This window comes from Cololabis saira, chromosome 9 (assembly GCF_033807715.1).
Source record: "Cololabis saira isolate AMF1-May2022 chromosome 9, fColSai1.1, whole genome shotgun sequence".
In the NCBI taxonomy this organism is placed as follows: domain Eukaryota; kingdom Metazoa; phylum Chordata; class Actinopteri; order Beloniformes; family Belonidae; genus Cololabis; species Cololabis saira.
The window spans coordinates 31,863,673-31,889,358 of NC_084595.1; the positions used below are offsets into that span (position 1 = coordinate 31,863,673).

The 25,686-nt window shown below is 38.3% G+C and overlaps 2 protein-coding genes across 6 annotated transcripts in view; both read right to left on the reverse strand.

The window, feature by feature from the left end:
- Window positions 1–4,201: 4,201 nt before the first annotated feature.
- On the reverse strand, window positions 4,202–12,631 carry ndc80 (NDC80 kinetochore complex component). 2 transcript variants are annotated; one of them, XM_061730020.1, is made up of 17 exons: window positions 12,545–12,631; window positions 11,922–12,020; window positions 10,700–10,780; window positions 10,152–10,278; window positions 9,697–9,869; window positions 9,270–9,372; window positions 9,086–9,175; window positions 8,339–8,432; window positions 8,050–8,150; window positions 7,655–7,799; window positions 7,305–7,510; window positions 6,966–7,115; window positions 6,649–6,738; window positions 6,454–6,546; window positions 6,243–6,373; window positions 4,987–5,089; window positions 4,202–4,818 (listed from the first exon to the last, which is right to left on the reverse strand). In XM_061730020.1, the coding sequence occupies exons 1-17, from the start codon at window positions 12,550–12,552 to the stop codon at window positions 4,696–4,698; spliced, it is 1,917 nt and encodes a 638-aa protein (XP_061586004.1). In that variant the 5' UTR covers window positions 12,553–12,631; the 3' UTR covers window positions 4,202–4,695. The 2 variants fall into 2 exon arrangements, with proteins under 2 accessions (XP_061586004.1, XP_061586003.1); XM_061730019.1 differs by having other exon boundaries at window positions 10,152–10,281.
- Window positions 12,632–13,733: 1,102 nt separating this feature from the next.
- Window positions 13,734–25,686, reverse strand: part of nipbla (NIPBL cohesin loading factor a) — a 43,725-nt gene continuing 31,772 nt past the window's right edge. For all 4 annotated transcript variants that reach the window (XM_061729264.1, XM_061729265.1, XM_061729262.1 and 1 more), the window contains exons 32-49: window positions 24,502–24,636; window positions 24,277–24,375; window positions 24,075–24,128; window positions 23,885–23,993; window positions 23,518–23,648; window positions 22,824–22,964; window positions 22,646–22,739; window positions 22,272–22,426; window positions 19,367–19,457; window positions 18,908–19,081; window positions 18,505–18,695; window positions 18,297–18,404; window positions 17,712–17,912; window positions 17,187–17,333; window positions 16,237–16,622; window positions 15,567–15,741; window positions 15,283–15,480; window positions 13,734–15,176 (exon numbers count right to left, since the gene is read on the reverse strand). In XM_061729264.1, coding sequence (XP_061585248.1) covers window positions 14,814–15,176; window positions 15,283–15,480; window positions 15,567–15,741; window positions 16,237–16,622; window positions 17,187–17,333; window positions 17,712–17,912; window positions 18,297–18,404; window positions 18,505–18,695; window positions 18,908–19,081; window positions 19,367–19,457; window positions 22,272–22,426; window positions 22,646–22,739; window positions 22,824–22,964; window positions 23,518–23,648; window positions 23,885–23,993; window positions 24,075–24,128; window positions 24,277–24,375; window positions 24,502–24,636 — 2,952 coding nt within the window. In that variant the 3' untranslated portion in view covers window positions 13,734–14,813. The remainder of the gene's footprint in view (window positions 15,177–15,282; window positions 15,481–15,566; window positions 15,742–16,236; window positions 16,623–17,186; window positions 17,334–17,711; window positions 17,913–18,296; window positions 18,405–18,504; window positions 18,696–18,907; window positions 19,082–19,366; window positions 19,458–22,271; window positions 22,427–22,645; window positions 22,740–22,823; window positions 22,965–23,517; window positions 23,649–23,884; window positions 23,994–24,074; window positions 24,129–24,276; window positions 24,376–24,501; window positions 24,637–25,686) is intronic.

A 25,686-nucleotide genomic window follows, 5' to 3' on the forward strand; every position in this document is an offset into this window, starting at 1 on the left:
GTGGTCACAGTAAAAGTAGAAAAAGTATATAAATAGTATAAAATAAAGTGAGTGAGTGGCAGCACCTAAAGGGACACAGATTTTTTTATATATATAATGCGCGCGTGAAACCTTTAAGGCTGATTTATGGTTCCGCATTACACCAACGCAGAGCCTACGGCGTAGGTGCGCGTCGCCGCGTACCCTACGGCGTAGGCTCTGCGTCGTTTTAACACGGAACCATAATTTAGGCTTACGCGCGCACGTAAAACTCATTATATATAAAAAAAAAAAAAATCTGAGTCCCTTTAGGAGCTCCGTAGAGTGGCCCGACACTCATTTGTTCTGTCCTTAGTCACTCTACAGTTGGAAGCGGTGGGTGAAGAGGAGGTTCCCGGCGTGTCCTGCACCGCGGCTGCAGCTGCAGCAGCAGCAGCACCAGAGTCCTGACTGACGCTGTGCTTCAAACACAGAGGGACACGATCAGCGCTATTATATTACAAGTCTGATATGTGATGACATTAAAAGTATGACATGAATATGGCTTCATTTCACCACCTCACCGCCTGCGTCGCCAGTTCCCCATATCTTCAGACTTTTCGTGCGCGAGGGTCAGGGTTGGCGTAGAGATACACACATTTTTCGGTTAGTTTTTTCTTTTTAAATCCCAACCTTTGCGTAGAAGGTGGCTTGCGCATCTTTCAAGCCCTGTTTTGTGCACAAGCGAGCTTTATAAATGAGGCCCCAGAACATCTAAAAGTAGCTTGGCAGTCGTCGGCTCCTGTGGCACGGACCGTAGGAGTGTTTTTATGGCTCTTTTTCTGCCATCGAGGCATTGGTTAAACGACAAAGAAGCTACTCATATTTAATGTCAGTGTTTTAATCCTTTAGTTTAATGGTATGGTTTTTTAATATATTGAACAGGATCAGAAACCAGGTGCAGCGTGTATGGGAAGGGCTGAGTTTTGGCCCCTTAAGGTAAAACCCTATCAATATAGATTAAATCTCCCATATTTTGCCTGAAGTTGACTTATTTTATTTTTAAATATCTATCAACAGAGTTGCCATTGCTGTTTTTGCCTGGTTTTTTTTTATTTTTTAACTTTTTATTTTATCCTGGATTCTGGCTGGTAGCGGTGCTGGGAGAGGATGGTGGTTGCCATGCTGAATTTCTTCTAGATAATTTGTGAAGCAGTCTTTTAGAATTGGGTTGCAGGCGTTGGTTCCGGTTGTTTTGTTTTTTTTGGTTTCCCTTCCCAAGACGGGCAACAGCCCGCAATCACGGGTGGGGTTTTAATAGTACAACCATATTGTGCCGGTGGCAGCCATCACCAGTGGCGGATTTAAGAAATTTGGGGCCCAAGACAAACGCAGGCAGGCATGGGGCCCTCTGAAATGAAAAAACAAACAAAGCAACAGGTAACAGCATACAAATATACACATTTATTTTTTACTAGCAGGTTCTCTGATATAATACTTAGGATGGATCACATACATAAAATTAAATGATTTTTTGCCCCAGGACACTACAAAGAGAGAGAGCAGGATTCGCCAAACCATTGATTATCGGACGACCGCTCCACTTCCTGAGCCACTGCTGCCCACTGATTTCATTAGATAACGATAGTAATCGACGTTAATGTTTTTTCTTCCTGCTCTTTTCAGCACTGCTGGGGTAGCTTCTTTTCATCTTTGTGTTGTGTTTTCTCTTCTCGATTATGGTACTCGCACCGTTTGTTTTTGTTTTGCCACCGTTTTCTTGGATCCGTTCTGCATATGTGCAGTAAGATGGACTGATCCAATGTAGTGGACACTGAAGTGGGGTCCCTGACACACACATAATTTGATACATTTTAGCAAGATAATTTTAATCATAAATACAACAAATATGCGCAAATAAGTAATAACTATTAACCATAAGTGTATGAGGGCCCCTCAGGAACATGGGGAGGTAAACCCCTGGTCTTCAATTCCCATCCTTGTGGGCTGGGTTCCTGCACGTTTCAGATGTTTCTCTGCTTTAACACATTATTCTAATTAATCGACATCAGCACGTCATCAAGGTCTGCACAAATCTGATAATGACAGTCATTTTTATCACGGCGTGCTGAAGCAACAAAACATCTAAAACATGCAGGACACCGGCCCACGAGGACCGGAATTGGAGGGCCCTAGGCCCCTAGGCAACCGCCTAGTTATGGCTAATGGTAGGCATAGGGAGAAGAGCTACATCTTTCTCAAACAGCGTGGGGCTTTTGTCGACGGTAGCCCGCCCACCGTATGTCAGTCAAAGTTAGCTGTGGCTGCAGCTCCGTCAGCTGACCAACCTCATAAAAAAATTATTGCTTTCTATAAATTCAGTTAATGTGGTGATTGACAGCCCTAAAAAACATTTAAGTCTGACAAAGAATATTTGACAGCCAGTAAAAGAAACCAAATTACTTGCATAAGGATTTTTGTTATTAGACTGTGCTGCAGATGGTATAAAGTTGTTTTTTTTTTTGTTAGTTTGAATCCTGTTAGAGCAGCTCTGTCATTTCTGTGCGTGTTTGCCACAGATCTTTAGCAAAAGTCGAACCGTCTTCTGAATCTGGAGACAATTAGTTGCTGGAACAAAAAATGAAAATGCCAGAGTTAGTCCAAACGTAGGTTTCAAGGAGGACAGATTTAATGTAAACAGTGGTTCTCTGACAGGGAACAGTGAGACAGAAAGTACACTAGAGCTTATTATTCTCTTTTATCTCTCTGCTCACTGTTTTCACATCTGTAGAGCAGATTATTCCAGCCGTGTTTGGGTGAGTCTAACTCATAAACTGCACATTTACACCTCAGAGCTACTCTTTGTCAGTCTCTGGATACAGAGCACAGACCGAGATAACCTGAGTTACTGCTTATGTCCTCCTCCTTACATGGTGTACAAGAGGGCCCAAAGCCCCTGAAAGAGTTAAGCTTCTGCCCGCAGCCTGGTCACACTGACTTCACCTGCATGAGAGCAGGGACATGCAGTGTATACAGAATTCATGAAGCATGAATTCAGTGACCCAAACAGAGGACCACAGGCAAGGAAGGGTAACAAGAAAAGTAGCTCAAATTCCACATGTGTGGAGTACTGTACACAAATCATGACATTAACTTATTCCCACATGCAAAGACAGGACTTCTTAAATGGCTTTTATGGTTGCCACCTGTCCATGTGGGATGTCGTAAACACTTTGGCCAGCTTAGTTCATCGAAGTCTTGTAGCTGTTAGCATACAGTACCACCCTTCTTCTTGTCCTTTAACTATGGCACAGTCCCTCCTCTCTCCACCCAGCTCTGTCTTTGACGCACAGTTTTCTGCTGGTAGTGGAAGTTATCCATCACATTTTCATTCCCCCTCTTTGTGTATCCCCTCAGTCACCTCATCCGTCCTTGCACACTCACTTTTTGAAGTCTTGTGCATTACTACTGACATGATGCTGAATCTTAAGTTTTAGGGTGACACTTCAGTCTTCTATGTCCAGTGTGTTTTTGTGTTGATTGCACCCAAGTTTTTTTTATATTTTTCTTAATTAATAACTGGTACATTTACCAATTAGTTTCTAGATTATGGTTTAAATGTGTGAATGTTCTGTCACCAGTTTAAAATTTTTGTCAATTTTATCAGTATTAAAAATAGGACTAATCAGTTGCCTGATCACTTGAGCTCTGTATAAATAATCCTCCATTTATTGAACTTCATAAAAATGAAAAATATTGAAACAATGTGAAACTGAGCATCTGAGTGTATAAATTGAAAAAGACTGGTTTGAAGGGCCAAGTATGCAGTTCATTGGAGAAAATGGCTCTCTGGTGGATATCATGTTTGTACCACTTCCTGTTCATGTCACTGCCATCCGTGCCTGAAAAGTTTTTCAGTAGACATTTCCCCCAGAAGTTAAGAAAACATTCATCCTTCCAAAAAAAAAAAAAAAGGCATAATTTACTAAATGAGTAGTCAAGGTTTTTGCTTTGTGAAAAATAGCATACTGTAAATGACACTGCCACAAATGGAAACTATGCATATTTCTTTTCTAAGCAAAATGTACCTCAGACTTAACAATTTCTTCTAATACAAATAAATGACTTGGACTGACTGTAGTGCAGCGGTAACATTGTCTACAGCTAGATATCATTTACTTTTGACCAACTAGACAGGGGCCGCTGTTGAATCCCAAACACCCACACAAGCAGAAAACATCTCTTCACTTTTGAATTTATTGGTAATCATTAAACTGCTATTGTATCAATAATTTACACTACAAAAGATTTGTTTCAGTCAACCAAGTAAATTGGTTTCAAGTCAGTTAATGCATGCTACCATCTAGTGGTTACTATATGACATCACTGCCACGAAGGAAGAACTGATGATGATCAAAGAGTTTACAGATAATACAGACCATTTTTCTTTTAATATGCAATTAAATCAGTAGATTTACACGTTTCGTTTAACTTTATTCTGGGAAAAAAAGATGAACACAAACATATTCATAAGATGAAAAATAGAAATACGAGTGTGTAAAAATTAGTTATTGTGAATATAAACAATCTGAGATACATACAAATAAGTGATATATTTCTGAGACCGGTTAAGAATTAAAATTACTTTATCCAAAATGGAAAACAAAAAGCAGAGGTGGAAATCCAAGTGCTTCCATTGTCCTTCAAATCATCCTGTGATTCATCTTTGAATGAACTTTATGAATCTTTATGAGCCATGGACTTCAGGATTTCCCGCATCTTCTGTATGGTCGATTCATCCTCTTCAACTGCCTTTGAACAGATGCGCTGCACCCTGGCGTGCAGATCCTCCTGGGCTTTCTGTTGGAAAAGGATAACAGGACATGAGTGGAGAGGAAGAGAGAAGATACTGCTTTACCACAATTATCCTCTAAAATCTATTTCACAGGGCATTAGTCTGTTAGCGTTCTAATAACATGATTGCGCTGAAAGAAGGGTATTTATTTAGACTGGAAAAGATAACCTTACCTCAGAAACAGCTAAATGGTTTGCAGCTGTGGTAAAAGCAGACGCCAGGTTGTTGGCAACAATTCGCCTCTCCTCGTTGGTCTCTTGCAGCACAAGGTGGTACCTTGAGATGAGGAGACAAGTCTTAAACAACAATCTACACTGCCCCACACTGTTTCAATCACATTAGCACCGTATGAAGTATCAAGAACTGCAATCATCAACAGTTGTAGATTTCTAAAACAGACGCATTAAAAAAAAAAAAAAGTATATTTTTAAGATATTATTGACTGGAACAGGGATTTGGTGGTCCAGAATTTTTTTTTACATTTGAACCTACAAGACAACTGCTGTGTGACACACAGCAGACAATAAGACCTTGATGACAACGCTCTCACACAAAGCCCCACTACAAAAGTAGTGGTGCAACGGACCATAATTGATCCGTTCGATCCATATTTTCGGTTCAGCATGATGATTTATGGGGAAAAAAAAAAAGTTTGCGCATGTTCAGTCTACACACAGCGTTGTCATGGCGAGCGGAGGAACGGCGCAGCTTGTATGGCCCGCATCATTTAAATCCCCTGTATGGGAGCATTTTGGCTTCCCTGTCAAATATGATGAAGGAAAGAGGTTGGTGGATAAAAGCATGACGGTGTGTAGGCACTGTGGCACAAGAAAGCCACATCAGTGGAATCACATCAAGCATGGCCACGCATTTGAAGAGACATCACACTGGTGTTTCATTGACGGGAGTAAAAAAGGAAGGCTCCTCAACAACCGTACATCACCATGGCGTTTATGCCGCTCCATGTTGCACAATCCCAACAAGCTAACGCCATCAAAGGCTATCGGTGTGTTTATAGGTGCAGACAGTGACTGCAAAGGGGTCCACACTCTCCCCAGACAATGTAGACATCCTTGTTTGTTGCTGACTTGTCTTTTTAAGTTGCACTACAAGTTGTTTGTCATTAATTATGTCAAAAAGAAGATATTATGCCTTTTGCACTTTGATTTTATACATTACAATTTAATCATTTAAAAGTGTTAACGAAAAGACAAAACTTATGTTTATTTATCTTTTTTTTCTGCTGATCCGATCAGCAATCCGATCCGTGGCACTGACAAAAGTCAGATAATAAATTGAATAGAATGAAAACTGTATTTCCAGCATCATTTGTCTTTTTTTTTTTTAAGCGACAATATATATCCAGCAGTGCAAGAAATCCTTAAAACGCACAGTAAATACTGCTGGTAAATCTATAGTTGTTGCTTACTGTTGCTGCGCTGCCTTTAGTTGCTGCACAGCCTCATCATAACCGCAATTTACTTTCTTCTCAAGAAGTTTGAGGTGGTTTTCCGCTGTATCCACCTCTACGGCCCATTCCTGTTCCTCTCGGGCTAGCTCCTAGAAAGACACATGCATACTGTAAGAAGAGATACATGTACAAAGTAATATTTCATTTGCTTTTTGTTTGTCAACTATACCTGCATGCCACCGTCCAGGTGTTCATCCAGCTTCCGGATCTGCTCTCGAAGTTGCTTCAGATCGTTGGACTTATCCATGATGTTCGAATTTACCTAAAAGAAATAAAGACAATGAATATAAAACTGCAGAAAAAGCAAAACATATCTGGAAATACTGCTATCAAACAAAATACAGCGATATAAAGGTTTTGTCACCTGCTCACAAGACTCGTCTAGGCTGAGCTTCGAGTTGGCTAAACGACTGTTTTCCTCCTCCACGTCACTGATAAGTTTTCTCAGAAGAATCTGCAACACAAGAATGCATAAAACTTCTGTTAACCACAATAAACACAAAACAAATTTAGTGTGGATAAAATTAACATCTACATATAATTTAATCACAAATGTTACCCTCAGCAAATTATGAAAATACCAAGGAGGTGTAAGCTCGTCTGAGCTGAAGATAATTAACAAAAATCATTTATGTTCTTGTGACAAACGATTGTGTAAAGTGGACGATTAGCTGGCGGTACCTGTGTCTGTGTTTTATGCTGAACCATGCTGCCGGATCCACATTCAAATGGCCTTATTTCAAAATCGTGGCCACAGGCGTTTTCTGCAGACTGCGGTATCATCTTCAGTTTACGTGCCAGCTTGTGGTATTCTGCCACCTTCAGCTCTGCCTGAAATTGTGGGACACAACACACAGAAGACATTTTTAAAAGTGACAAGAGGAAATAAATAAATAATGAAGTGAGAGAAAAGCACAGGTCAAATATGTGCGACCAGATGAGAAAGATTTGATACAGTCATTTAAGTTCAAAACCAAGTTTTTTTTGACATAGTGTACATACAAAATGTGCATCCAGTACCTTCTCTTTCACTTTGGCCAGAGCAATCTCCTCATTCCACTTGTGCTGCTCAGCATCCTCCAGAGACTTGCTGAGACGGGCGATGGTCTGCTGGAGTTCCCTCTTCTCTCTGTTGATCCTCTCAACGTCAGCTGGAGTAAACTTCTGGTTCTTCAGGAGCTGTTGCAGTTCATCACTCTCATGTTTCAGAGATTCCAGATGACCGACTGAAAAGTGAAGAGAAAACGTAGATTAATGTACAACTGTATAAGAGCCAATAGCCACTTTCACACAGTGATGGAGCTATGAAGACGCTATGGTGATCCCCTCTTAGTCCCCATCTCCACTAACAATGTATGGCTTATATTTACCGGTGGTCTCCAATTCATCTGCCAGTTCAGAGGCCTTATTCTCCAGATTGGCTTTAAAAGTCTCCAAGCTGCTGCGATAGCTCTGGAGTTTTTTTAAGTCTGCCTGCAATTTCACCTTTTCCATCCTCTTGGTCATTAGGCGGTCCTAGCCAGGAAGAGACAGAAACACAAAAATATCATCATGGGGCCTATGAAAAGCCCAAAGTCAGACAACGCTACTGTAAAAATCCTTAAACTCTTTGGACCTTCAAATCAATTAATTACCTTGAATTTTGTGCAATATTTTTGAGGAGAGAAATAATTAGGTTTTAGTAAACTCATGTTTTCTTTCTAATAATATTCTAATGTTGAGATATCATCGTGCACTAGCAAAGGCGTCACCATAAAAGTCTTACTGTATGACTCTCTTTCTCCAGACGTTCAACCTCTGAACTGAGTATTTGGTGTTTTTCTTCCATCGAGGCCAGCAACGCTTCATCAACGTTGTAAAGTTTCTCTATGGAGAAAACAAAATATTTTTACTTGATTTGTTGGGGGGGTTTTTTTAAAGATTTTTTTTTCTTTCCTTAAAACATTGATTTTATTTATTAAAAATATGTTAAGAATTTAAAACATGAAAAAGCATGACCACGTCTATATACATTTTTTTTTACTAATAAAGAAAATTAATTTGGTTGTCCTTACTTAGTTTGGTGAGAAATGTTTCATCTTCATCCTCAAAGGAATCTTCCCCCTGCATGAACTTTGAGTATGATCCAGCTGTGTAGTCCAGAAAGAGCTGCACAATAACAAAAAAATAAATAGTCATTGATAAAAGGAAAAACATTACAAAAAAAGTGAAAAGGGTAAAACATTAAAGAAAAAAAGTGAAAAAGGTTTCTCTGACAACATTTACTGTAACATGATCTTTTTAACAACAGTCATGTATATCGTACAACCAGTCCAGTCCACTTGCCCACAACAACTACAGACAAGCTGCCATAATATCCCACATCATATACGGTAAGTCTTAGCATACCGCCCGCCCCCGCAGGGTACATCATATCTCTCCACTCTGTGCATGCCAGACTTTCACTAAAAGTCAGTGTCCTATCATCTCCAGAAATACTCTAGTGGTTCAAAAGTTGTGGGGTGTGCCAGTTAAGTTAAGACCGAAGGCTGAGTACAGACAACAGATGGATTCCTTTGTGACATTGTGTGAGAACAATCACTTCATCTTCAACATTTATAGGAGATGACTGGATTTTAGGAGGGGCTTGTTTAAGCTGAACACCGTCAACCCTTAGAGATAAGATCAATTTGGTGCAGGACTACAGACACCAGGCTATTCACCTGATCAAATCACTAGAAATTAAACACTGAGATGCTCTAATAGAAGGTGCAGAGCAGACACTTTGTTGAGGAAGCATAAAACGTATGTAAAACGAGTACCTTGTTATACTCAACACCTTCCTCAATGTTGTCGCTTTCCTCACAGAAATCACTGAACAGCAGCTCCTGCTTATTCAAACTCCAGTAGATCTGAAACATAAAATAAGGGAAATAGTCAGAAGTCACACTCCAGCAATCAGATTTCTGAATGTAACGGTCCAGTGATATTGCATCTGCTTCTTACCTTTACATTATCAATTAGCCACATGAGAGCACCCAGGGCCTGGGGCCAGGTATGAGGCGCTCCAACAGAATACATTGAACATTTGGAGAGAACAAATGGATACCTTTAACAAGAAACATTGAGAGAAATAAATACATTTAGTAAGAAACTGTAAAGGCTTCAAGATCTTCATTACATTCGTTAGAACTTTTATTTCCTAATTCTTTTACACTTTTTCTTTGTGTGCACTGGAAAAAAAGAAAATTCCAAATGCATTTTTGTACACAATTTACATACTCTTAAACATGAGTGATCTTTGATTGTCAGCTAATGGGCATAGTTAAGGTTCCAAAAGTTTATTTATAATCAAAATATGCATGGTTTCTAGAATCAAACAGGTAATAAAATACACATAATACCTGTTAACACTAAAATCCAGACTTCTTACCTTATTGCCTTTAGCATAGCTGGAACTTCTTCCTCTACTTTGGAGTTTGGCATCTCAAAGGTTGGATCAAGCTGGCGATAAATGAACTCAAACATCTTTACAAACTCCTTTGTTGAAGGTGACTGAAGAGTCTTGGATGACAAAGTGCCTGGGTAACCCTGCTCCGACAAGAACTAAAGAAATATACAGAAAATAAACTATACAAAATGCATACAGACTTGTTTTTTAAAAGTGTGAATAGTGTGAGTTATAATGAAGATGAAGCTTTACAGTGTCCCTCACAATGAGACATCAGTAGAAGAATATAATGAAAACTTACCTGCTTCAAAGTTCACAATAATTACATTTATACTGCAGTTTGTAAAAGAGCATCAAGGCCCAAACCGGTAAACAAACAAGCTTTTTCTTTTTATGTATATACAGTTACATTACTCAAAAAAAGAAAAATGTCTTACCTCATGCAACTGTCTTATACACTGCTGAACAAATGATTTGTCATGCAGAGGTCTGGCATCTTTGATCTTTTCAGTTCCTCCAAACCCTGACATGGTGCTGTTACGAGGCATGCTGGCCCCGCTAGTCCTGCTGTCAATATTACAAAACATGAAAAGGTTAATGTCACTTTTTTTTTTATTTTGGTTTTTGCACTGTAAGAAAATGTGATTAACAGAATAGCATTGTAACACTGCTTGTAATTTGCAATAAATTAGATACATTTTCACCTAAGTTCAGTGATCAGCTCTGCAAATTTTTGTGTCCTCTCTTTCCTACCATGTTTTGCAACATTTTTGATAATTAACTGTTACACAGAAATAAATAATGAAATTAAGGCTTTAAAAAAGATGCAATGAACATATCCAAAGGATAAGATGTTACATCATCACTGCCCCCCATGCAAGAGTCATTTTATGAATGTACACTATGCAGCATATATTTTTCAGTGTTAAGATTCTGCAGGGGTAATACCTTGCTGCCTTGTATTTCAGAAATATTCATCACATACCGAGCACCAAAGAAGCTGGTCCGCCTCTCGGAGGTCACAGAGGGCGGTTTCGGCACGTTGAGCTTTCCAAAGGAATGTTTACTGCAAAAAGAAAAAAAAAAAAAAGGCATATTGTAAACAAATTAATGACAACCCTCTACCAAGTTGCATTGGGCACAAGCTTCTGTTGCTATTACACAAAATCCAATCCACCAATAACGCTTTGTCAAAAACAGGGCTAAAGTATCAATGTCCCATTCATTATTAGGACTACTTCATAGTTTAAGTATGTGATGTACACTCTTAAGAAAAATACTCACAAAGTACGTTATGAGGGCGTGGTTAGCAATTACAAAATGCCAATAGTTTAACTCCACTGACTGATATAGAAAATCTTTTCATAGTTGTTCGTGTTCTACGAGTCTTAAAATTTAGAATTTAAAGGGGTACTCTAAATTTTCAGACTCGTAGAACACGAACAACTATGAAGAGATCAGTCAGTGGAGTTAAACTATGGAACAGAATGGATTCAGAATTAAAACAATGCCCAAACATTAACCAGTTTAAAAACAAATATAAAAATATGATTTTCACAAGGTACAAAGAGGAAGGGGTTTAGCAGCTTTTAGGGGCCTGCAGATAGCACTATTGGGGGAATGGGTAGATTTGTGTATATTTATGTACAGAAATGGGCAGCAAATGTGATAGAGATATATATATATATATATATATATATATATATATATATATATATATGTGTGTGTGTGTGTGTGTGTGTACGTATGTATGTATGTATGTATGTGATTGTGTGTGTAAGTAGATGTAGATACATAGATATAGAGCAGATACAGTTAATAGAGACAGTATAGTGTAAATATATATAATAATTCAACTATGTGTATGTATGTATAAGTATGTGTGTGTGAGTATAATTACATAATTACAGTATATAATAATAATGTTATTTAGCAGTGTGAGTATTTATAAATACAGGTTAAATGATCAGTGAATGGGCTAGGACTAAATAAGTTTACACTTCTTCCTACTCCTTTTTTTGGCACATGTAAATTAAGATAGCAAGTGTTAAAAGGATGAAATTCTTTGTTTTCTTAAACTTCTCATGAAGTGGTTTTTTTTTACATGTACAAATATAAAATAAATCAAAGCAATCATACGGCTTCAAAGATTAAGTTTGTTTTTGTCCACCCGTGATGTGTTAATATCTGTGTAGTGAGTCCATCACCTCTGGGGAGTGGTGTACACCATGCTGGTCCTGTTACTGTCCTGCACTCGCATGGGCAGGTCCGACTGTCTGCTGACCGCAGCCCGGCTCAGCCTCCCGCTGGATCACACCAAACACAACAACACACACCGTTTGGACATGTCATTCCACTCATGGCTTTGTTACATATATGACATAAAAGCAGTTAATACCACAATAACGATGGCTACACGTATAAAAGCAGCTCAGCTACAGGGTGATTTTTGGTTCTGCGTTACACCAACGCGTACCCTACGCCGTGGGCTACGCCGTAGACTTAACGCGGAACCATAAATCAGGCATAACTCATTAGCACTGCGGCTACTGTGAACTCCAAGTGAACAAATACTTTAAATAATAAACAGCTCAACATAACCAAAGTGTTGAGGTTTAACTACTTGTTACCAAAAGAAAAAAAAAAGCAATGCAGCAGCAATGCTGGCCGACTTTCCCGAAATAAACGGACACTAGCGCCAGTACACAATAAAAACAAAGCGCCGGCAACATTTAACAACAATTTGCAGAATAAAATCACTAGTTTGCTGAAAATTATTCAAAAGGTGCTTAACAAGTATAAGTGCTTTTTAGGAGAGGTTTACACATACCGCTCCATATTCCGCAGAGTTGATGCAGCTAATGTTTACGAACCAAACTGACAGTCTGGTCGGTTTAAACAAACCCGCCAAAACGCAGTACGGCGAGCGCCGAGGCTCAAAACACTTCGCTTTCTCTTGTCAACGGGATCACAGCATCACAGACATGAGCGTTGCTTCTGTGGGGGAGGCCAGTGTTTCCCAACCCTGGTCCTCGAGGCACAGTCCTGCATGTTTTATGTTTCCCTTCATCATCACACCTGATTCTAATTAATATTCCTAATTAGCTTGTCACCAAGGTCTGCACAATTCTGTTGATGACACAGCCACTTGTATCACACGCACGTTCATTAATATTCATTCATTAAACCACAGTATATTTTTTTTCATCTCACTAATGTAATGTACCGTTGCTGTGGATCTTGTACTATGATGTATAATAAAAATTATACATCATCAAAAAGACAACATTTCTAACTTTTTAATGTATTATAATTGTTTTGGGGTTTTCTGAATAAAGAGCACAACTATTTACATATAATACAATTGATTCTGATTAATTGTTTTTATATTGACATTGATGAACATTAAGAATTTGAACGTATGAAAACACACACACACACACACACACACACACACACACACACACACACACACACACACACACACACACACACACACACACACACACACCTATACAGGGCACATTTATGAACATAACACACACACGGTTGGTACAATTCCAGGAAGAACATGAATGAGTCCACTTTTTGCCACATCGAAGATGGCGTTGACTCAGCACTCAGTGAGGCATCTACGTGTATATATCAATGTGCACAAGTGTGTTAATAACACACTTCTTTGTATCAGGGTGTGAAAAAGCAGGGAAACATCTAAAACACGTAGGACTACGGCTCTCTAGGACCAGGGTTCCCTACCCCTTGGGGTAAAGTTATAGTAATTGTGTACGTCTGTTCCCTTCCATGTGTAAGGGAATGATCTAAAAAGCTATAGGCATAAAAAAAAAAAATGTGAACATCCAGAAAATATATAAATTGAATACCAGTTTTGGCAAAGTAATGTATTTTCAATCAGATTACCACATCTATCTTTAAATTATTAAACAAGGTTTATAGTCTATATACATTTTTCAAAATTAAAAAAATTAAACATTGTTAGAATTAGATAGGCATATGATCACTCATTTTTGTACTCATGTTTATCATTTGTTGGCTATATCTTTCACATGATCATCTGTTGTGGTATCAAAGGCTCTTTTTGCATTTGTAAAATGAGAGCTTCAGATTAACACTGTGAGCACACAAGTGACAAAGAGAAGTAGAAAATTTATTGCAGTATTTGTTCCACCAAAAAGGGTATGAATCCCTTTTCTGCTTATTACTAGGGTGACCTAATACAACAAAATCTACATTTACAAAATATCCTCCTCCGATAGGCCACATATACTGCATGCGTAGTTTGAAATAGAATAAATTATATTCAGATGACTCTGCCATTGTACAGCATGGACAAATAAACGTGAACAAAAATAAAAATTTATTTTTTATTATTATTTTTTTTTAATTTTTCTTCCTTTTTTTCAAATATCTAAAAGCTAAAAGGAAAAACCATCAGGGTGCAAGTAGTATAATAAACTCCAAAAACACTTTAATAAGAACATCAAAAAGACTAATTTCCAACATTCACTTAAGGTTTTATTCTTTTTTTTTTTTTTTTACAGCTTTTTTGTATTCAGAGATATAAACATTTTAGTTTTTTTGTTGTGTTAAACTATTATACAGTGGGAGTAAAAATGAGCGACTAGAATCTGCTGCACAACAGCGAAGGAGCTCCCACAACAATGTTGACAAAACATTTCCTCCAGATTTCTTAACTGATAGCCTTTTAAGGGATAATTTGGGTGAATTATTCCTTTAATGCCTTCAGGATTCAATCCTCTTAACATGTACACGAACAAAACATGAGAAGTCCCTCTAATATAAGTCTTGTGTTTTGTGTCATTTTTGCAAGAATAACCCATGTAAAAGTATGTAGTGTCAAATATTCTTGCCCTTTTATGTTCTCTTACAAAAATGAGGAAGGAGAAGGGCATGGTAGGAATCCAGTGAAGTTTGGCTGTTGGAGGTGGCAGGTTGAGGAGGAGAAGCAGGAGCAAGGAAGAGGATTTCAATAAAGTAGAAATGGAATAAGGAGACCACCCCCCACTCCCCTCCAAAACAAAACAAAACAAAAAACATAAAAATAAAAATAAAAGGAGCCATTAGCTGGCCCCTCCTTCCCGTGCTGCATATAGCGAGCGTAAAGTCTGTACTACTTTGTTGCTCAGTTTGTGGTTGCTGGTCAAGGCAATCTTCTTACAAATGATGTCCGACTCTTTAATAGTGTCCACCCAAGGCACCGTTTTGCGGCCATCACGTTTCTTGGCCTCTGCCCAGGGTCCAGAGTAAGAACCTGCCATCCAGTGGATGCTGAATCCACTTGACGTCTTCTGGGTGACTCGAGCTATTTGCGGTCGGTCTTTGTATTTGGGGCACCAGAGGGCGATCACATCCATTGCGTCCACTGTCTCACTCATACGGCCGGGATCCGATGGGTCACCCACTCGCCTTGACCTTCGTGAAGACTTTGGAGAAGAGATTATTATAAAAAAAAAAAAAAAAAGGTGCATTAGTTTCCTTCACATTCTTCAAAAATGCTTTTCATAGATAGTGTATGACTATTCATCTTACCCCTGGGGTCCTATCGTCAGTCTCACTATCGTCATCATCTGTCTCTGGCCCCGCCTGGTTGCGTGGACTGGGTCCTGAAATGGTGCCAGAGCTTCCCAGTAGAGCGTTTATGGCTTTGTTTCTGATGTTTGCACTGGCAGATGCTTCTCCTTCCTCATCCTCCTCATCTGGATCCAGATGTTCCATCAGAACCTTGAACTAGGGGCATTAAAAAAAAGCAAGGTTCCAAATGAGTGTTTTGTCTTACAATAATTGTTTTGTCTGACTAAGCTTGTCTTACTTACATCGAGGTACTGTTTAACTATCCGTCTTTTTACATCCTCTGTCAGTGTGGCACGAGCAATGTTGTTGGAGATGAAATCCATAGTTTGTCGAGGGTTGAAGTGAACATTGTTTTTTCTGTTCACTGCCTTATCGTACACCTTGGCTGACTCGGTTGGTGAATACTTCTGAATTTTACTGTTGGAGAACAAAAAAAAAAATATTTACAAAGTTATAGAATAAACTGCTCAACTCTATATTGGTCAAATTAATATAATGCAAATGTATATAAAACCCGTATAGCATAGATTGATAGGACTGCCACAAAACAAAAAAAAATCAGCAACAGAAATAAATAAAAAAACTAACATGTTAAATTATCATTTTTACATTTGTTCAATTTTTCAACACGTTAAATACATTTTTATTTCAAATAAATTATTTTTTGTCCTTTCTTATAAGATAGTTCTACTGAAAATATGTTTAAAAAAAGTACAGATGTGAAAGGAATTTGTAAAGCTATTAATTTGAATATTAATAGATTATAAAAAAAATAAAAGGTAAAAATAAATAATGCCTTCTCTTGTAATATTTTGTCTATTTTTCCACATCTTATCATACAGTTTCTCTTTTTTTCATTTAGTTTGTTTGGCACATTTATCAGTCCATAACATTGAGTTAGGGAGATCTCACCTGTCAGAGAATCCATATAGATTCTTCAGGTGCTGTTTCAGCACCAGCAAGAGCAGGATGCCCTGAACAGCATTGGCGAAGTCCATGAGACCAGTGGGATTATCAGGGAGGAGCGACATGACTTTGTCCACGTCCTCCACATCCAAATCTTCAAAATCAGATTCAGATTCTGAGCTTTCAGAGTTTGCAGCACGTCTTCTGGTCTTCTTTGGCCGCCTCACCACACCGCCGTCATCGTTTTGTTCGTCTTCGCTGCTGCCGTTTTCTCCCTCATCACTTCTGGGAAAATCGCAGTTCATTTTTTCCACTTTGTCCTCCCCATCAGATGCATGTCCCCAGTCCTTTTTTGACTTCTTCTCCTTACGCTTTGGCTCCTTCAGAAGAAGCTGCATGGAAGAGAATACATTGAAAAAAAAAAAAACAACAATAACTTATACTTGCATTGATGGCTGTATATTTTCCCTATACTGAGTTCTGTATGCTGTTCATTTTAAAATTAGTTGAAATATCAGTTTTAATTTCATTTGAAGAAATATCTTACTATTTTTAAAATACATTGTGTAGCTTCTGTGGTCTCCAGTCACTACTAAAGGCAAAAACCACAAGTAATTTTGGAGTCATGTCATTTCTCTTTCACAACAAATGTGTATCGGTTCACAGCACTACGTTGCAAATCAACAAAGATGGTTAATGATGGCTACACGACGATGTTTGGTCACAGAGCTGGAATGCAGAAAGTAATGAGGGAAGAAACGAGGCAGAAGGAGGAATGGGGAAAAAAGAAAAGCAAACAAGTGACAGAGTTGAGAAAGTAAAAATAGAAAAAGCATCAAAACTAAAAATCACATGTTTCTTTAAGATTTCCTTTAACCCCAGTAAGGTGAAAGGCACACAACCAGCTTAAAGCTGACAGTTGGAAGCCGTTTCTTAGAAGTGACACGCTATCCTACCTCTTTAAAGGTTTGCAAAAGGTTGCTGCCTGAAACAGACAGCGTGATGTCTATGTGGTGCATGATGAACAGAGGCTCTTCTTGGCTCTGGTATGGAAAGCAAGCCAAGTCGTCTGCGATAAATAGCAGCATGTTTACTTCGGTTTTCTGCAGGTCAAAAATAAGGGAGGAGGATGAACAAAAGTCAGTGCCTGGTTCAAACTCAAATTGTATTGATATTACTTATGCAATAAAACTTTACACATTAAGATATGTGGGGGAAAATAGATTGCTCTTGTTAAATTTGAAAGAGAAGCTATGATTTGAAACCCACAGTGTTCATTTATATCTTAAAATTAATAAATAACAATATTTAGCATCATCACTGAGATGTAAATTATATATAATTAATTAATATATAATAATGATACACAAACAGAAAATTATTAAGAAGTTCAATTTCGACTTGGCATGTGGAGTATCAGGAAATATCAATTTACATCATGCAAAGCTGAGAGGAGTAAAGGTAAATGCAGGTTCACTCACAGCACTGTCATCAAAGAGGTTCAGCAGAGAGATGAGAAACGCCCTCCGGTGCTGCCTGTTTGACCGGATCATAGAGTATAGATGGGCACAGAGAGCTGAGTGCGTCTCGTCATGTCTGAAGCCTCTTATTATGGTTTTGCGAGATGAATGGATGGCCTGCTGCAAACTGTATGACATCTTCATCCCAGCAACTGCCTTCATCTGTGACATTAGATAATACAAAAGTTTTACATATTAATCATTTCAGACAACGGCCTTCATGGGAATTTGCCCAGAAATAGAAATAAAAAGAATTATAATTCATATTTCATATTTTTTTTCCAGCACTATAAAAGTTACATTCCATATTAACAAAAATAAAATAAAACTATATAAAAATCATTGTTAAGCATTTGAAATGCACTAATCTGTTATTGCTCAAATGGCCCCGAGAGGTAGAGTAATTGCCTACAATGAGGTACACCATTATCTGAGCCTCACGGATGCTGTTGGGGGGAAACATTTGAACTGAATATACTTATCAAGCTACATTTCTGTTCATTAAGCTGTAATTTAAAAAATTCACAACCATGACAATCCACTCACATGAATGAATCCGGTGTACTTTTTGTCAATCTCCACCAGCTGCGTGTCAGCTTTGTTCCTCATGCTGGGCTCTGGGTCTGTTCCCATGGCAATGAGGTAGGGTACACACTGCAAAGACGGAATAAAAGAAATAAAGTGCATATATTGAATTATATATCATATTATAATTATACATAGACTAAAATTCATTGGGAGTTCCTCCTCTTACCTGTACAGGATGGATGAGACCCTGGTTAAGTGTGAGAGCGATAACGTTGAGAGCGAAGTGCCGTACGCTGGACTGGGAGTGGAAGAACGCCTCCAACACCTGTTTTAGATAAAGCTGCATAATGGAGCTGCTCATCCCTGAAGAAATGTCTCCCATCTCCTTCAGATCCTCCTGCTTGGACAGTTTCTTCCCTGCAAATAGACAAAATAGAAGAGGATTACTATCCCTTTGTTACAATATATTTTAATATCCAACTAACGCAGCACAACAGTCTTAGTGCACCAACTCAGCGGGCAAATATTACAAATAAGCATTTCATCAATCACTGCAGATTTGTGCTTGCAACGTGGTACTAAGAACAAAAATGCTGTTTTACTGCAAGAGCAACACCCGCTTTACTTACATTCTCGGTCTGCTTCCTGCATTCGTGTGTCTTCTTCTTGAAGGTATGTCTGCAGGTTTTTGAGGATCTGGATTTTGAGGTTGATTGAGGAGGACCTGTCAGCCAGAATGCCATTGTACAAGTTCTTCACATCAGGTACAAACATCTGGCTGGGATGCATGATCACAAGGAAACCTGAGGAAAAAGAATTAGGCTTTTACATGTACAGAAGTAAACAACGCAGACACCTTTCATATAAAATATGGAACAATACAAATCTTTAAAAAAAAAGAAGCTTCCTTTAGCTAGACTTATGTCTATAGTTTGCAACATGTCTCTCTAGATCAGCAACATACAAATGTTGTTAAGATTTATTGTTCTGCCCACTCAGCAACTATGTTTTAACCTTTACATACTCTGTGTTAAGGACAACCCAAAAACAAAGCTGCAGAACTCGTCACACGTTTGTAGTCTTCTTACCTAAGCCAATGATTGCTTTGGTTTTGACCTCCTCATCCTCATGTTTAGTAAAGTATAGCAGCAGTTCAAGAACTTTCTCCTTGATAACAACCTGCACAAAAAAAAGAGATATGAGATGATGCACAAGTATTGAAATGTAATAACTTATCTTCTCCGGAGGAAAAAAAAAAATCTACCTCCTTTCAAAATCCACAAAAGAAGTCTTCTAATTATACTTAAATATTTCAACTCTTAAGCCTAATTGGTTGAATGCTATAAAGCAGTGGTCCCCAACCTTTTCTGTACCGCGGACCGGTTTAATGTCTGACAATATTTTCACGGCCCAATCTAAAGGTGTAGCTGATAAAAACTAAATAAAATGACCGGCATTAAAAACTGTGGTATTTTCGCTATAGTAGTAGTAATAATAATAATAATAATAATAATAATAATAAAAAAAAAACATCATTTTTGAAGAAATAAAATGAAATAATGGAAATTGTAAATTACCTATAATATCAGTGTTTCTATAAATGTGTTTTTATGTTTGTTTTCTCATTAACGTTATTTAAAGCCAGGCTTTTATTTTATTGTTATATATTCAGTAGACCGATATTTAGTGCTTTTATTTTGAAGGCGTCTCACCGAGACCTCGTAAACATCCGGCGCTTCAGACTTTAATGGTAAAAGTTTAACGGCAGTAGAAAGTGTGTCTGAAAGACTAAACTAGTGTCAGGAATGCTTAAGTGGAGCCTAACTGACACAAAAAGCACCTGCTGATGAGGATTTGTGCAAATTGTATACCGTATTTATGTCCAGCTTGAGTTTGGTCGATCATGTATTGTGGTAGCTTTATTGCCAACCGAGCGAGCAGCTGCGTCGGTCTGTATTTAAGTTAAACTTATATGAATGTAGAAAGACTAACTATTTTATTTTATTTTATTCCTTTATAGCCCTTACGGTGTGTTTGCAGTGCATTTACGTCCAAGGAATAAAAACATTGTGAACCATCAGTTTGAGAGTCATCCATCATCAGTCGGGGATTCTACAGAAATTATTTTTTAATTAAAAAATTATTATTTTTTTTTTTTTTTTTTTCTCTCTGTGCGGCCCGGTACCAAATGACCCACGGCCCGGTACCGGGCCGCGGCCCGGGGGTTGGGGACCACTGCTATAAAGCATTCAACCTATTGTGATCCTGTTTATCTTTCTTTATTATTATTTATAATGTTTAGCTCATTCAGGAATAGAAGGGAATGACTTTAGGTCCTTCAAATCATTGACCTTTTAAATATATTAAAGGATTTCCAAAACTTCAGGCCCTTTGAATTATAATGGGGAAATCTTCAAATCCTTGAAAAACTTGCACCTCTTTCAGACCTTACTACTTCAACATACTTTAGCTAGAGACACCATTCCAGCTGTCAACAAGTCATAAGACGTTAAACTATTTCCATTTAATTCAGATTTTTAAATTGTTTTGTAGTTTTTGAAATATTAACTTTTAAATCTTATGCACAATTCAGCAATTATATTGGATTCAGACATCCTTGAGAAACTTTTGCTGTCCAACACCACAAATATAACCAGAACCATCCCAGACAGAACCAGCACCACTGCAAATGGAACCAGAACCACCTCGGGCAAGCAGAAACATTCCACACACAAACAGGACAACCTCAGACTGAACCAGAACCACCCTGAATACAATCAGAGCCAACCCAAACAGAACCAGAACCACCTTGAACACAACCAGTACCAATCAAACAAAACCATCTCAAACCAGACTAAAACCGGACCGAAACCAGACCCAAACAGAACCAGAACTACCTCAGACAAAACCAGAACTACCATCACTTCTTCTTCTTTCTACTTAGCTCCATTTTAAATCATCTTCTCCTTCCTTTCTTCCCCCTCTAAATCTTTATTTTGATGAATCTCAAGTTCTTTAACAACTGAAAAGGGTTCTCACCTTCTTCAAACATGCCAACCATTTCACTGAACTTCCAACTACCAATGCCTCACTTTGTGGCTTTCAGCCACCTGCTAAATTTGATCATTCTGCTAGAGTTTTGGTTAAATTCTTCAACTCATCCTCCTCTCTTCATCTACTTGTTTTCAATAGATTTTCCTGTGTTAATGTTATTCTTCTTTCTTCAGCTCTCATTCTCCTCTTCAGCTGATATTCCTCTTTTAAGGTCAGTTCAGGTCAGTTTCATTGTGTTCTCATCAGCTTGCCTTCTTGTCTTAAACCCATCTTCTTCTCTTTAGCAAATATTCCTTTTTTTCAGTGCCTCTTGCTGTTTTCAACTCCTCTTCTTCTATTATCTCAAGAGTTTTCAAATTTTGGAGCTCAGTTTTGCCATTTTTTCACTTTTTTTACCTGACTTTAGCAAAATCTTTGATTTTCATCAGTTCAGCTTTTTGTTCAGCAAAGTTCAGCTCTCATTCAGCATCTCAGCATTCAACCCTGCATTTTCAAAAAGAACTGCAGCCTTTTCTAGTTTATACTACTGGGTCATATCAATACCATTGCTATAGCGCAAGTAAACCAAATCCCTAATATGTAGCAATGTGCATTTCATTCTACACATTTCTGGCTACTGCTTTTCTGCCATTTTCAAACAGAATAGATAAATATGATTTCAGTTTAAGCAACTCTTGTTCAACATTAATCAGAACCATCTGACACAATAGCTGCTGCTTTCAGTCACTATGCTTGAGGTACATGAAGAAAGTAAACGAAAAGCTCAACAGTGCAAAGTAAAGTGCTGCACAAAGGCCTCCACTGCCAACTAACATTTGATGGTGAAATACAGAATGACACAAACAATGCACAAGGATAAATTATTAGTACTGCTTAGTTATTATTCATAGCAACTCTGCATAGTTATGAAGCAGGAGAGTAAATCACGCTTTAAATTACCTTGTTGGTGCCCTTAAACTCTTCCAGATCAAAATCAAAGTGGCGGGCTAGGGCACCCACGGTGAAGAGTGAACGCAGCAGAAAGGGTTTGTTTGCTACCAACGTTGTGCTGTTAGGATCCTCCTGATGCTGAATCTTGAGCTTGTTAAGTGCACCTGAGGAAAAATAAAGGTTTAAGACTATAAGACTATAACTTTGATAAGAAGTAAGTCTTGTTTCTTTTAATCCTGCTTTTTGTACCACTTACGTCTAGGTCAAACTCTACAGCCACACTTGTAAAGGGATATGGGAATATACTACTTAGGAAGATGTTCCTCATCTCGATTAGGGTGACGCATCAAAAACAGTATCAAGTTGTTAAGTGTATATCTCACCATAGAATTTGTTGAAACAAGCCCACACAAACTTGTAATTGTGTGTGACTTTGTTTACAACAGCTCCAAGACAGCTCACACAGTGCTGGACAACCTGAAAAAAGTCGGGAACGCAAATTTAAGAAAACTAATTACTCAGTAAATATCCCAAAAATATCAAAAAGCCACTGTCACTGACCGTCATGCCGTATTTGATGATGAGCTTCATGAGGTCTTCCTCTATTGTGGCGAGGAAGGTTTCACTGGGGTGCTCCATTAGCGGCACCACAAGCTCCAAGATCTTTGCCACATTACAGATAACCATGAAGTCATTGGCAGTCTGCAGGGAAAACAGAAATTCAGCAATCAGTACTGGAGTAGCACAGTGAAGTAAGTGTTTATATAGATCTAAGGAAACTGTTGGGTGCTGTTTCTGAGCATCAGTAATTCAGTCCAAATCAAGCGCAACCAAAACAAAAAGTAAAATGTTAGTTGCCGTTTTCAACACTCCATCAATCTCTCTCAGTATAAACAAGACAAATTTGTAGTTTAAGATTATTCATCAATTTGCATAAGTCTATTAACTGCAGCAGAAAAAAATGATATGAAGAAATCAGGAAAGAATATAGTAGAATAGAATGGGATAGAGATGAGATGTTTGATATAATGAGGTGGCTTTATGGTAGCCCCCTGGCTGTGGAAGGAAATCAAACCTATTATACAAGGTTCTGAGGCTGAACCAGTTCTGAACTGACTAACCAGTGCCAGCAACTGGTTAAACAAAAAAGGGTAACAAAGGAACACATTATTACATGGCTTTGTTTGTTCATGTGCCTTGTACTTGTTTAAAATAAATGGAAAAAAGGAAGAAGATTAGAGTAACAACAACTTACGTTACACTTTGTAGTTAGGTAGGGTTGCATAGTCATGGCATGTTTGACCATCAGCTGGGCTCTGATCTTGCTGAACAAGTACAAGGTGGTGATACACGCCACTAGCCGTGTTGAGTTGACCCCTTTGTTTTCTATGACAAAAAAAGGAAATGAATATACAAGGTAACATTACTTACTTTTACAGAAGATCCATGTTAAGGTATCAAACTTGCAATCTAATTTGATTAAACTTAAACACACAACTAATCCCAGTGTGTGTGTGCACGTGTATATATATACACACACACACACACACACACACACACACACACACACACACACACACACACACACACACACACACACACACACGTATAAACAAGCATACCTGAAAGGGACTCTTCGTATTTGAGGATGTGCTCAACCAGATTGTCCACTAGCTGAACACAGGCCTTTTTGGCTGGCTTATACGATGCATCCTCTTCAGATTTGAGAAGCTGGATCAGGAAAGAATTTATTAGTACAATATTGCCTTGAGTCTTAATTACCCAAGCTTAACTGGGAAATGAAATACTTACATTTTGAAGAAGTTGTTCAAACCAGTCATAGCCAGTGTCTCGACATGCTGCAACCTGAAGTAGTAACGACACAGGTAGATGAACAATACCCACCAAAGTTCACAAAAACAATTAGAGCTTAATCATTGATGTCAACATCTGGGAATCTGATGGTATAATGAAAGTAGAGTAACACTATTACGAATGCATCAATCTTACTTACCACATCTGTGATGTTGAGAATCTTTCTGGTCATGGTCTCTTTGTCATGCGCTGGAGTTGGAGTGAACCACAACTTCTGGAATGTCTCATTCACCAGTTTCTGTAAAAGAAGAGAAAACAAAAAAAACAAGTCAAATACAATAAATGTAAATCTATTTAAAAAAATCGTTCTAATTCTAGCTTATGTGACACATATTTTGCAGTACAGTCTGAAGCGTATCCATACCTTGATACCTTCTTCGTCATTAACCCTCCGAATCATCTTCACACACATCTCAGTGATCTTACTGAAGGTTGGTTGCTCCAGACAGATGTCTCTGAGGATCTTAATGACGCGCTTTCTGACACTGATCCCAGTGTCCTGCACATGGAAAACAATATTAACATTTTTAAATCATAAAGGGCATGACAATCTATCACGCTGTGAAGCATTACAACTAAAACAACTCTTATTTTCATTTCCAGAAGACATTCATTTATGAAATGCAACAGCATTTGTTTGCCACCAGGTGGCAGTAAAGACTTGTGAAGTGAACTTCACATGAACCCTTCTTAATATTTCCATGACAACAAGTACAACAATGTAAATACATTCACTTCCCAAATGCTAAGTTGACAGAACCATCAGTTTGTGACTGCATTTCAGAACAGGTGAATGTGTTAACCCATTCACATCGAACTTGCTTTCAATCTGGCTCCATTCTTATTTCCAATGCTTGGGGCCACTACTAATAGAGAGAAATAATTAAAAGCTTTTCTTCTGATACCCCTTGTTTCTCAATTCTAGAAGTTTTTCATCCCCCAATTAAACCATGCCATCATTCTGAAGCAAACAATGTCATAGTGCAAAATGGAATAACAACAGAATATCTACATCAAATCAGTCTGATGGAGGCACTACATAACTTATCGCTAGCCCTTTTCATATCGGCAAATACCCCGCTTTTAACGCGTAAATCTAGTGCGTCGCCTGTCCCTTTTTACATTGACTTATGGCGTGTCGAACTGGCCCCGCAAATAGCTCGCCTCCATGGGTAGACTTAATTGCAGGTCAGGATTAATATAAACAAAACAGACGTGGGGTGGCGGGTCGTGGGTGGGATTTCTTTGATGACGAATAGAGGATGTCTGCAAGCTCCTCATCCTCAGAACCGTGGATGTCTTAAATCAGTTAATTACAGAACCATAATCTGCAACTGCCTACTAAAATGGAGGACTGCGACTTTGCAAGGCACGAAACTCGGGTAACTAAACTTGATGAGCATCAGAAGTTATTTGAATTCAACTAACAACAGAAGGACAGAGGGAGACTGCTGGTCAGATTTGTGCATCACGATTTGGGGGAAGTTGCTAAGCAAATCCCACTCTTATTCTGCATGGATCCACCACCCGCTCCATCTCCTGCATCAGC